The sequence below is a fragment of the Pygoscelis adeliae genome, unplaced genomic scaffold, assembly GCF_000699105.1.
Source record: "Pygoscelis adeliae isolate BGI_AS28 unplaced genomic scaffold, ASM69910v1 Scaffold402, whole genome shotgun sequence".
Classification (NCBI taxonomy): domain Eukaryota; kingdom Metazoa; phylum Chordata; class Aves; order Sphenisciformes; family Spheniscidae; genus Pygoscelis; species Pygoscelis adeliae.
Window position 1 is genome coordinate 216,269 of NW_008824411.1, and position 13,790 is coordinate 230,058.

A 13,790-nucleotide genomic window follows, 5' to 3' on the forward strand; every position below is an offset into this window, starting at 1 on the left:
GCCGTGGTCTGTCCGTGGGAGGGGAAGCGTTCCTCCGCCCGGCGGGCCGGCTCCTTCCCGCGTGGTAATGGGGAAAGCGGGGCAGCCTGAGGGTGCCACACGGTGAAAACCGGCTGGCTTTTGCCGAAATGCACGTTGAGAACGGAACGCAGCCGGTGGGTGAGCGTGGTCTTTTCCCTCACAGATCAGCTCTCGAAAGGACCAGGCAACTTTGGAGGTTAGCATGGTGTACCCAAATCAGACCTTCCCCCCCCCCCTTCTCTTGAGGCTTAGTGTCTGAAGTAAAATAAAAAAAAACTCTCCGTGAATGTGGGTTGTGAGTCACTGATGCTGCAGAAGCCATTGTAGTCCGTTCTGATAGAAGAGCACTTTGGAAATTTAATGTTAATTATTGATACAGCACTTAAAAATAGAGTTTATAATGAAAACACTGAGAACCCTTAACTACTGAGTGTGGCTATAATATGAAGGAGCTTTAAGTGCCGGATAATTACAGGAGCTCCGCTCACAGCTGCATGTAAGGAAAAACCAATGTATGTTCATCAGCGAAAAACAGTGAGAGTGTTTATTAAAAATGCTTTTCTCTATTGCTGACTTAAGATCAGGAATATTTATGAAACTTAACTCTCTCAAATTGCACGTCCTGAGTGTGCACAAACTTCAGTACTGTATTCAGTGCTGTGGTAGTGGAGATGCAGGAACAAATGCGTCTGCTGCGCTGCTGGATCCCCTGCCTTCCGTCTCTGCGGTGGGCTGGTGAAGGGAACCTGTCCTTGAGCAGCATGGATGTTTGTGAAATGAGGGGGTAGTTTCAGTACAATCAAGAGAAATTGTACAATCTGGAGAAGCTCTCTAGAGTTTGGGATGTTTTGCTGTTGAGTTTCAGAAGAGAGGCTCCATCAGCAGACTTGGAGCCTGTTTTTGTAGCTGTGCTTTCGCCCAGCAGTCGTGCACTAGTGAGACAAAGGTAGCTCTGCTGCTAGTTCTGCTGTACTTAGTGTGTGGGGACATACGCAACTTGGGTTGCCTTGGTTAAAGTTTTAGTATTAGAAAGCAAAATTTTTCAATGCAAGTCATATTCATTGCTATTTTGTATGTTCCATTTACTCTGAACTCTTTATTAATAATGTTTACTAATATACTAAATGACAAACAAATGCTATGAAATTCCATGCCCAGGAGGGCTGACCGAGAACCACTGGTCTTGCCAAAACCAACAGGACTGGGAAGCCCTCAGCACCCTTAAAGAGCAGGCCAGAAGACGCTGTGCAGAGGCATTATTACTAAAATATTTTTATGCTTTATAGAGATCTTTTAAATATTTAAAAACAGCTGTAGTGGAGTGCTTGCAAAAGTCAGGGACAGTTTGTATGCTTGCGGTATTATGTTCCTGTTTCCCATTAACTAGCAGCTGTTGTTGGTTTTTTGGGAGGGTGGGAATAAGAAAAAGAAAAGAACAACTCCACGCCCTGTATGTGTGTGTGGTACATTACTTGAGGAAAAATAGGAGATCCTGGCAACTGAGTTTCTATAAATTTCTGTAGGCTTTGAAATTGCTCATTGGAAACCACTAATATGTAAGGCTCTGATCTTGCAACACTTGCTCCTCTAGTCCCTTTGTCCCTATAAAAGTGAGAGTGAGAATTGTACAGTTGAGTTTAGTGGTGTCAGGGTTGTGCTACTCTGCTGTGTCCAGGACTTGGCACTCTTAGCCACCAGTGCCACCCTCTGTTCACTGATGTTCAAACTGGTCAGGTAGACCTACCTCATACTGCAGTCCTCTTTTCATGTCAGCCCTTTTTTTGTAGTTCAGAAAGGAGACATGCAGAAATGTAAGTTGTCAAGACAAGAAACTAAAAAAAAAGGCAGCTCCAGAAGGAAAAGGAAAACTTTCAGTACATTTTCCATGCCCAGTGAGCAGGTGTTTGTGGATCACCAGCCGTGCTTATTTCAGGCTGTGCTGAAAATGTTTCCCATGCTGATATGCCAGTGGATTGTATGACTTCTCAGTCAGCCTGTAAAAAAAGAATGATCTTACTTTCGTTGTTGTCCTCCTTGCTTGTCATATCTGCTGTGTTTTGTTTTAAATTGGATGTTTTTGTTATGAGAGGGACTCTCCCTACTGAAGTTTTTTATACAGTGGGTATGTATGTATGTATAATATGGAGAAGAACATACTATTTACATATGAAATTGGAAAATTTCTTGTGTGCAGCAGCAGCAAAGTTGGTGGTTTCAGAACGCTGTATCTTAAGATAGATGCACTAAAATGGGCCCTGATTCCTTCCATTTATATGGATACTTCCCCAGCCACGCTTAAAACCATTTGTCCTTGCTGTGTTAACTTACTCTCTCCGGGATAGAGCTATAGTTACAAGTTTTAATAATTCTTCTTTATTTAACTTCCTGTTCCCTGAACTGTTCTTGTAAAGCTTGTATCCATTGTTACAGTGAAGTTAGGGATTTTGGTAAGTTCAGTATTCTCACTAGAAAAGATACTGGGTAGTCCTGTCTGGTCCAGTAGTACGTTCACCTTGTCCTGGGAGTTATCTGTAGATATCTCTTTTTACCCAATTCCTGTGTAATGTTTACACAAGCGATACTGAACTTTGAACAGAAAAGGAGCTAATGCTGGTGACATGTGGCTTATGTTGGTTTTTTGATCATGTACAGCACTATTTTTTGTTCATGAATATTGTTGGAACCAGGATTGAAAAATAACAGCTTTGTAAAAATCAGCCTAGATCGATGCAATAGAAGTAGGAAAAGATGATGTCTTGAGCTGCTCTGAACTGTATTTTTGTCTTCTGGTCCAAATATTGTTAATTATGGTTAAATTAGTGCTGATATCAGAATCTCTCTGATTGCTCTATCTGGACATTTATATGGCAGCAGGAAGTGAAAATGCCTTTATCTTCAGTAGACTACATAATTATAACTTTCCTTCTTTGAGGTGTATGTTGTTCTGGGGGTCTGTGCTTGCTTTCTTTTCAGTCTACGGTAGGTATTGCATGGGTGAAACTAACACAGCAGCTGCTGCTAACACAATTATCTATTAGTCTTCTTACTTCCCAATGAGGACGGTGTTTCACATTCTGCTCTGAAATAGTACAGTGAAATATGTATAATTACCAAAATAGTGGTTCTTTCCTTCAAACATCTAGGAGCAACAGGGCTAAGATATCTGAGTGACAGCTTTTATTTCTTGCAGTGCCTATGATGGGAGAGCAAGTGATGGATCATAACTTTATGGAGTATTTAAAGCTCTTGATGGTGGACATTTTTCTACTTGTTTTGAAAGTGAGAGCTTTAAAGCGTTTGTAGTAACATCCATGACATATTGATGACTTTATAAGCCTTTGAAATATATGTCTGATTTTCTTGTGCAACATATGGAAGTGATCTCTGCCAGTTTCCTACTGAGTAGTGGTTGAGCTATGAACAACAAATTTTTGTTGCACCTTTAAAAGAGGAACATGGACTGTTTTTCATTAAGCCATATGTTTAATAGTATGAATAGTGTACGCTTATGTCAAGTAAATTATTTTAAAAGGGTTTTTTTTTTCTTTCAGTCAGAAACTTGGGAAAAAACTAGATAACTTCGATCGTAGGCTTTTGGAAATAATCCCGGCCTGTATCTTTGTGAAATGACAGACTTAATAGAAGGTTGTAGCTAGATAATTCCTCTGGCCTTCATGGCTCACCTATTAGGAAACAGACTAATGGAAGAGGTACAGGTAAGGTTGGCCTCCTAACAGCTGTGCTGAGAGGCAAATTTTCCTCTGAAGTAGGGGTTGTGAAGCACTGCCTTTGAAATTTTGAGCTTTCCTCTTTAATTGCTCAAAATGTAGCATAAAATGTACTCTGATTATAACCTGGGTGAATGGGGAGAAAAGTGGATGGGACTGACTCATCTTGCAGACCAGAATGAAGATGGTCTGTGCTGAAGAAATGGCTTGGCTCTGGCTCCAACCCCAGCTAAATTTGCAAGGGCTTTCCTTGTGGGAGATCTTGCAGGGAGACAAGAAATACTGAAATATTGTAACTCCACGGCCTAGTTGTCTGCTGCTTCAGGTAGATGGCTATGCCTATGGAATCACCTCTGCTTTAAGCCATGATCAAGGCTTAAAGCAGTGTCAGGGTCACTGGATGATAATATCAAAGTCTCTGGTGAGGGCAAAAGGGAGAGGAGGGATAGCTGTGAGCAGAGGGTGGCTTTCCTTATTGTAACCAAATTCTTTGGTTTTATTAGCAGCCACTAGTTCCTCTGTGGGGCTGATCCTCCACTCTGCACTGGCTTGTTGAGGCGCTGCCCTGAACGAGACAGCAGGGATGTACTCGCACTGTGCACTGACAGGAGTGGTAAAAACCAAGAAGGAACTGTTTCTCTCCTTCTGGTCTCCTGTGTTCGCATACGCTTTCCTTCCAGGCTGCAGAGCCAACAGCTGTGTAGCCGGTACGGAGACTCTCCCACCACAGTAGTCTGTATGTATCATACAGTCTGTATGTATATATAGTACAGTACATGCACCCCCAAACTGAAAGGCCAGTGGATTACACAGCATTGGCACCAGTTCTTTTGGCAACGTTGATGTTCTCAAGGAAATTGTTCTCAGAAATATTTAAGGAATGAGAATACTTTGGAGGGACTCCCCAAAGCTTATTCTTGCCCCAGCATTCTCTGTCTGACTTGATATGTAAATTTTACTAATCCTCCAGTTCTGGTTAACCGCAAAGGCAACCAAACTCTGCATGTTTTCCTCTGATATCTTCTGAGCTTTTTTAAAAATATAAAAATGCTTGTATTTGGGTTTTAACAGAGTTTATGTGACTATAGGATGAAAATCAAAAAGAACAAATGAAAGAACATTATTGAAATATTGCTGTATAGTGTAGTGAAGTCTTCACTGCTGAACTGGGGGCCTGAGTACTTTTGTGTATGCTGCACTTTGAAAATTGAGTATCTCTTGGGCACTTTGATTCTTTGGATTTGTGGTGCCTTTCAGATGACCAAACACAGAAGGTGAACAATGATCAGCAAAAGCCTGGAGAAATGAGGTGCTGTATAGTTCTAATGATGAAAGAAGAGCTGTATTGACATTTAGTTGATATTCTAAGCAATGGGGTTTTTTCTCAAATGACATTCTGATTTTGTTCTTCCTTTCTGCTTACAAAGGTGTGTCAAATTAACTGAAGTGCACCAAAATGAAATCCTGATGAAACAATAGACTGATAATTATCAGCTCTCAGTTAATTTTCTATATGTTTTTCAGATCAGCTCTACGAAACAAGATGTATTGGCAAATCATTCTGACCACGTTTGTGCTGTTGGGTAAGTTACTAAAAAAAAAGTCTCTTAGAAATTATGTAGAATGAAGAGTAATCACCGCTTCTGTTTTACAGTGGTGTTTCAAGTCATGCTACTGGATTAGTATCTTATCACAACATGCAACTGGGATATACAGAGGATCTGATGTTAGTATTGTGCAGAATTGAAATGTTGACACTCTCATGGTTGTGCCAAAAAGCAGTGCAAGTGCAAGACTTTTAAGATCAGGAAACATCAGTAGAAAGTATGTGGTGAGTCCAGACGCATTGAAATAAATGCCCCAGTCAAAATTTGGTAAGATAGAAGTTCATGGGTAATTTGTTTTATTACCCTAATAGGTCCAAAAGCAGAAGGGAAAATCCCAGTTCCATCAGAACTGCAAAGTTTCTGTTTAGTTCAGTGTAGCCAGGATGTCACTTTGAGTTCGAGCTCTGTTTTTTTAGGTAGCTGATGTTCCTGCTTTCATGTGCGCAGTGCTGTTAAAGGGTGCTCAATTAACTGTAAATGTTGAATGTAATAAACTGGTTTTCTAATTGGGAAGCGTCTGTAACAATATTGGTCTGTACTGTTCAGGGACAGCTGGTATTTGTCTTTCTTTTTTTGATTAACAAAAGAACTATTTAAAAACTTTTGATGGTGATGCTTAGGGAGAAAGCAGATGCTGTAATCCAATGAAGTTAGTTTCAAAATTTGTGTCATCTTCACAAAAGATGAATAAATCATTAGATTTCTATATCTTTTCTATATACACACATAGGCATCTCTTTGTATCTTTCTATATACATACCTTTACCCACTCCGTATCAAATATTGCGTTGTTGACAAATTCTTCTTTTAAATAGCTTATGTAATCTAAACATACTGTGTACCTTTTAATTAGAAAACCTGGATGCCTCAGGGAGTTTTCATTAGGCTTCAGAGCTGTTTGTCACTATCTGATGGCCTGTAATGACTGAAAGTCAGTGTATCTATCGAGTGGCCATCTTGGTCTGTTTCCAGGTAAACTAACAGCCATGGCTGGCATCTTTGTAGCCCTGTTAACCCAGACATGAAATAAGCTGCTGTTTGAGGGACAGAACTGTAAGTGACGGCCTCCCGTGTGTCTGTGTTGTGGGCAAACTGTTACACCTGTAGCAGGAAAACATTCTTAATGCATGCTGCAGTTTATTACTGGGCATTTAAGAGCTACAGCAATCCTATGCTAAATGTTCTGTATTGTAATGCATTATCATTTTTTTAATGCTTCTGCAGAAGAGGTAAGTAGCTGCACACATTTTGACTTTATAGGATTTAGTTAATCCTGTGAGATTGTCTGGTGTGACATGCGAGGGGGGAGTCTGTTTTTTAGAAAAATAGATGACTGGCAGGAATCTCTTCCCACCCTGCAGTGGCCTCTCTGAATTGGGTAGTATGTTAGTTACCAGTCCTGCTTCATAGGCAGTCACGCCACTTACTCATTTGTCCTTTTTTAATCATGTATTATGGACCAATAGTCTGTTCAGTCAACTGAATCCTCTGCATGGAGCCAGGAGGTCTAATGGAGCTGATACTTACAGAGGCACAAACTCTATTAAATGAGAGAGGAGGAAAGAGCAGAATCTTTCAGGACTCTGGCAATACAAAATCTGTGTAAAGAGAAAATGAAACACTTTAACACACGTCACAGTAACACAGTGTCTGCTTTTAAGGTAGCATGCATCTACTTTTTTTAAAAGCTTTCATTTTGTTTTTTTGTATTATTTAGCTTATGCTTATGTGCTATTAATCAAACAGTCCTAGAGAAATTCTTTTTTTCTTATTTTGACTATTGCAAGGCATAGAGCATGAATTAATTTCTATCTAATGAACTGCTTAAAATATTTATGCCCTTACTGAGCAAAAAGCTAAATGCAAAGTGCACAAATGACCCACATGCCTTTCTGTAACTAGAGCTTTAATCTTTGAAATTCATGCACTGTTTTACAGTAAGCTATTTCCAAAACTGACATGCTTATCATTCTCAAAATCATCGTTAGCGTAATTCAAGCTATGACTTACCAACAAGAGCTACAAATGTGGTCAGAACAATTTTATTTTGAAGAATCTAAGTCTGACGGAAAAGATTATTCTTTTCCTACATCTCATTTCCCAGATAATGCCCTGGGGTTATGTAGTTACATACAGTCATGTATTCTTGTAATACTATTCTTTGGTATTTAACAGTTACAATGTGACTATATGTTACATTTACAATGGGATTATTTCCTCTACAGTAAAGGAGCCATGTTATAAGAGCTGGATTGCGAGTGTCCCAGCACTGCAGGGGGAGATGAGACTCATACCTGTATAGTGTGTGAACTTAGGTTTAGGATTCACTGTATTTTGAATTAATATAAACCAATTTACCCCAAAGAGGTGCTTCCCCGACAGTCTTGGTCTTGACCTATTTCGAGAGGTTGAGAAAGAAAAACGTTAGGTGTAGTGACTTTGGGGGAGAAGGCTGGCATCTGTCAGATGTGACATCAGTTCAGAGGGAGTGTTTTTAGTAATTTTGTCTCCAAGTCGGAGGAGAACAGCCCCTGGAAATAATCTGACTTTTATGTAATGAATGTGTTTCTGTATAACGTGGCCACTCCCTTTTCATTGTCAAGTAATATGAACTTTTTCTTTTATTTCCGATATCTTTGCCTTTATGTTTGCAGACCTTCTTCAAATGGCAGTTGCCCACTGTATGGTCCATCAGATTCCTCCCAGGAACTTTACGTTACCCTATATGCTGCTGAATGAGACATTTTTGAGTCCTTTCTCTGCCGGAGTTGTAGAAAGCTGGTCTGGTTTGAGGAGAGCATCCGAAACCAAGCCTTCCTTGCTAATGAATGAAGAAAGTTTTCTGTGTTGCCTTTGGAGTGATAACAACATTGATTGTTCTTTGTACAGAGCAAGCATGCAAGCAAGGAAGTTTATTCCTTCAGAAATAATTATCTCTGCTTCTCAGGAAATAGGTAGGTTTTCCATTCAAGGGCATAAGGCGTTACTACTTCTTAAAAAAAAAAAAAAGATTGGGGTTTTTTGTTGCTTGGGGGGTAGGGGGGTGGGTTGTATTAATGGATATTCATTTTTATCCAGAGCAGGCAACATAGTGTGGTAAAATCCTTCCTCACAGAATTCTGTAGTGGAAGATGAAGGACATTGTATAACACAGATTCAAAAGGGAAAAAAATAGTTGGCTGTCTTCCTAGGGGAATGCTGAGTAAAATATGTAGCACTGCATATGAGGATGTAAGCCCAGATCTTCAAAGGTGTTTAGATGCTATGAGAAATATTTTAAATACTTTTGTGGATGTGGGCTTTAAACTCCTTCAGGAGGTGGGGGAGATGGAGAGCAAGTGCCATCTTTCCTGCCTGGATTGTGATGCCTTAGTAAATATCTGTACATGGATTAGATTGAATTATTTTTTCGTAGACTGTTTTTCTTCTCCTGTAAACCACAGTCTCTGAGCAGCATACTGGCCAGTTGGCCTACTGCTATCAATGGCAGGAATCTCATTGACCTCAGTAGAGTAGAATTTCATTTTACAAGAACTGTCCCATGGAACAAATAAATCTCTGTTAAAGACTGCCACACTAAATTTGTTGCTGTTGTGTATGCAGTACAGCTGCGTATGTGTGCACAAAGTGTACGCAGTACAGCCACATAGAGGCTGTACCAGTTAACAGTAGCAAAGCCTTCCACCAGCACCAGCAGCTTCATTTCTTTCTTCCCCTTGTGTCCTTGTCCATAAAGCCAGGTAAAATATATTCCTTCTCTAATAATTAGAATGCAGCAGTATCGTAGAATCATAGAATGGTTTGGGTTGGAAGGGACCTTAAAGATCATCTAGTTCCAACCCCCCTGCCATGGGCAGGGACACCTTCCACTAGACCAGGTTGCTCAAAGCCCCGTCCAACCTGGCCTTGAACACTTCCAGGGATGGGGCATCCACAGCTTCCCTGGGCAACCTGTTGCAGTGCCTCGCCACCCTCATAGTGAAGAATTTCTTCCTTATATCTAATCTAAATCTACCCTCTTTCAGTTTAAAGCCATTACCCCTTGTCCTACCACTACATGCTCTTGTAAAAATTCCCTCTCCAGCTTTATTGTAGGCCCCTTCAGGTACTGGAAGGCTGCTATAAGGTCTCCTCACAGCCCTCTCTTCTCCAGGAAGAACAACCTCAGCCCCCTCAGCCTGTCTTCACAGGAGAGATGTTCCATCCCTCTGATCATCTTTGTGGCCCTTCTCTGGACTTGCTCCAACAAGTCCATGTCCTTCTTATGGTGGGGGCCCCAGAGCTGAACGCAGTACTCAAGGTGGGGGTCTCACGAGAGTGGAGTAGAGGGGGAGAATCACCTCCCTTGACCTGCTGGTCACGCTTCTTTTGATGTAGCCCAGGATACGGTTGGCCTTCTGGGCTGCAAGTGCACATTGCCGGGTCATGTTGAGCTTGAGTATCATGCAGGTTGTTAGCCTTTTAAGTGTTGCCCAATTCAGCAAGGATTATTCATAAACATTTGCACGCTTGGGGTCCAGCCTCACCTTCATGAATATCTGTTACTTGTCCTCTCTTTGTGAGTGAATTCTATCCTGGCTTTTCAGTTTTTTTGTTTTGTTTTAATATAGTTCGGAAATGTTTAATGCCTTTATTTTGTTTAGATTCAAATTGGAACATTGAATGTTGGATTAAAGGCAAGCTGGACCTGTTAGTTTGTAGCCTGCGGTTTTTGAAGTTGTACTTGAGACCTGACTTGAAGGTTAATCTTTTGTATGCTGTGTAAGTACAGACTCTGTTAAATTTGTCACTACTAGCATTAGAAATCTGAAAGCATTTTCTAAAACATCAGCATTGGCCTCTCAAGCTTGCAACACAGTGGTGGCATTAGCTTTGCAAGCAGATGACACGTTAGGTACCTTTGTCCAAGATTACTTTTAGATAAGACAATATGGAAAGTTTGTTTCTGTCTTTGAATGAGAAATGGTTGGAATGGACAGTCCCCCTCCTCTGTCCTTTCCATGTTTCTTAAAATGCTTTAATGAAATCAGTGTTGACTTGCTAAAATACCTTTGCTTTTACAGTTGCTTAATTTTAAAGCTGCGATCTTGGTTCTACCTTTTTTTATGCTTTTGACCATAATGTTCTCTTTCTTGAAGTAATTATGTTATTTAACATTTAATACAATGCCAAATGCTACTCTAATCACATTGTTGCCTCTGAGAGGCACCCTGTGCAGTTGCCACTGTGGTAAATATTCCCTGGAATGGTAATAGATGGTAATCTTACTGATTGTGGGCTGAGTAGGTCTTGTATACATGACCTGCCCGATTTGATCATAAAAAGATCTATTTGATTCCACTTTTGAAACCACACTGATTACTGACAGATTGGAAGGAGTGGCATGAACACACAGACTTAATTTCCTTAGGAAACAGGCTAAACATAAATAGTTGAATTAGCTGAATTTACAGGTGACGACTTCTACTTAAAAAGCCAGAACTGCATGACAGATATCACTTGCCACAAATTACCCCTGTAGTCAGGGTATAAAGCAAGTGTATTATCTGGTAATAAATACAGTTGTTTAGTTGACATAATACTTTAAAACTGAAATCAGATTTTGAGTGGGTTCCCATTTCGTGTTCCTCATGACTTTGATTTCTGAAATACCATTACATGTGTGTTTGTGGGAGAAGTAGATCTGAATTTGCCTCTGTTCCATCCAGTCTCAACTGCAATAGAAAAATCTTTGCCAGTAATCCTAGTGTAGTAATCTCTATATTGAATTTTTTTGGTATGCCTAACATCCGTGGAACAACAGATTCAAGTCCCATCTGGGGTGAGGAGGTTCTTGTATTATGAAGGGAATTCAGTAAGTGTCATGCAATTTATGAGAGCAGGCCCTATAGACTCACTAGAGTCCTTGTGGCATTTCTGTATTTGATTACTTTTCACTGCAAAGGCGAGATGCAGTGCAGTCCCTGACATTGGAGAACTGGTTTCACTCCTCAGATTTCATATTAATATTTTTCTTTTAGGGTCCCTATGTTCTCGGGGACAGCTAGGAAAGCGTTTCAGACTTTGGTAAGGCGACAGCTTTCCCTGTTGGCTTGCTGATACCTTAACATTTTATTCACATGAGCCAAAATACCTTGAAAACATTCCCAGTTTTAAAAATACGCATTCCTGGCATGTGTTACTCCCTGGTAGTCTGGAGATCAAGCCAGAATTCTCACATATAGGACAGGCAACGTACAAAAATAATGACCTAGAAGAATCTACAACAAAAAAGATTTTTCAGCATTAAATTTTTTTCAGCATTAAAGAAGTATCCTCTTATTTTACACATCCACAGTTTGCCTGCTTGTAAATGATATCAAGTTACTTTGAATAGAAAATGTTTTGTTCTGTCCAATACAGTGTTATGACAGTATTCAGTAAGAGGCTCAAGCAAGGGTAGTGATAGGGCTTTTACCTTCCCTAGCAGTATGTTTTTGGGAGGGGAAAGATTATTCTGAAACTTAATTAGACGAATTAGGTTAATTGTCTACCAAAAGTGAATGATCTTTCCAGTTGTATGTATTCTAGGAATGCTGTAAACCCTGATGGTTAATTACATTAGCTGAAATCACTTAGCCTTAGGGATCCTTTCATAGTGACACAGATGAATGCTCCCAGTTTAATTTTGAGCACTGATTATAATTTGCCCTTTCAGCAGATGGTGATGTATAGGGTGTACTCATATTTCTGACCTATTTGAAGTACCTGTGAGGTATTCCTTTAGTTGTGGGCCTAGTCTTGCATGTTTTTAAGGATAAATCATGCAATTTACCTCAAGACTGGTGGCTTAGTTAAGTGCATCGGTTATACATTGAGCCTTCTTCAGCTGGAGAACATTAACCTTTCATTAGAGAGTTATCCTCTCATGAGCTAGGCAGCCATCAGATGTTCTGCAGTTTAATGGGGCAGCTTGTTCAAATAAGTATTGTCCTAGAGCTACTCTATATCAAATACATTGAGATGTAATTATTGAAAATCCTTCAAACCCTGACAGCTTTGCTCCATCAATTCCTAATAAAGGTAACGCTTGCACAAACACAGTATATAGAAATATTGAAAGCAGAGTTACAATGGTGACCTTATTTCTGATATGTCTCAACATATCTACCTAGATGTGATGTTGTACCTTTCCTGAAATTAGAGGAATTGTAGAAGTTCATGTATTTCTTCGTAAAACAATTTTGACCTTTTGTTTTCAGTTAGGTGTTCCAGCTGCAAGAAGTTGATTGAAATTCAGTAAAGACATTCTGCAGTTTCTAACTTAAAGTCTAAAAGTTCACCACAGGGCCACAGATTAATTTAGCATAAGTAATAACACCTTCTGAAGTATGGTTGAGTTGTGCACCAAAATACAAACCATTTAAGAGGTGTTAACTTAAGGTGTTGACGAAAAGAACTACCTGTGCGCAACTGAAAAGTGCAGTGCTTGGAGTAGAAAAGAAAAGCAAGCCTTGGACACATGCCCTTGTTGCAATGTTAATTACTTCTGTGGTTCAGGGCATGCAGTTTTTTTTTTTTTCCCTGTTCTGCAGTGTCTTATGCTTTAGTCCCATGTTTCCAGCTTAAAAGTCACATTGCCTTTGCACATTCTCCCTCCCTTCTCTGCCAGCTGTTAAAACTTAAGTCCAGTTCACTAGTTTTCTGTTGAATCTCAGAGGTGGGCTCTGGTAATCCATCACAGAAGTTCATATGCTTAGTACCTATCTGGTTTTTGCTTACCTGTCTGTGCCAAGACAAATCTCTTCAATTCCAGCAGCCAGCACTATAAAACTGAATGGGGACATAGTATATACTCATGTATTTTATAATATATGTCTTTCCTTCCCCTCACCACAATTTGGATCTGGCTTAGGTCTGATCACTGTTGCGTGATGTAAAGTGCTTGTTGAACCAGGATTTATAGCTTCCCTCAGTGTGCTGCAAGTCTGATGGAAAACTCCAGTTTTTAATAGCCCATTGCTTTGTTTTAAGTTTACCCAAAATTTCTCCTCTCGTTCTACTGAATGAAGGCACTGACCTCTCCTGAACTTGTGAGGGCTTTATAAGCATAAGCTCCTCTAAAGTCAATATCTACAGTTTAGGGACAATGGTTATTCTGTGACTGGATCCATCTGCAGCCAAACAAGATGACAGGCTGCTCGTGCAATCCTAGGCTGCCGCAGTTCTTCAAAATACTTTGGCTTTCTGTTGCTTTGCTTGTAATCAGGTCTCATACATTTAGCCCAGGCTTGGCAATTTGGAATAAGTTGATGTGGGGGTCCTTCATGATCGTGTCCTCCATTGATCTATTCTCTTATCCTAAAATCAATTTTGTGAGATAGTCCCTGTGTCTTGCCAGTTTGTGGAAATGCAAAGATCGTTATCCGGTTTCTTAGTATCTGCATACCTTCCT

The 13,790-nt window shown here is 40.1% G+C and overlaps 1 protein-coding gene across 1 annotated transcript in view; it reads left to right on the plus strand.

The window, feature by feature from the left end:
• The first annotated feature begins 5,292 nt into the window (after positions 1-5,292).
• LEPR (leptin receptor) overlaps positions 5,293-13,790 on the plus strand; it is a 34,618-nt gene continuing 26,120 nt past the window's right edge. The window contains exons 1-3 of the mRNA XM_009320573.1: positions 5,293-5,332; positions 8,011-8,310; positions 10,000-10,117. Of these exons, the coding sequence (XP_009318848.1) occupies positions 5,293-5,332; positions 8,011-8,310; positions 10,000-10,117 (458 nt within the window). The remainder of the gene's footprint in view (positions 5,333-8,010; positions 8,311-9,999; positions 10,118-13,790) is intronic.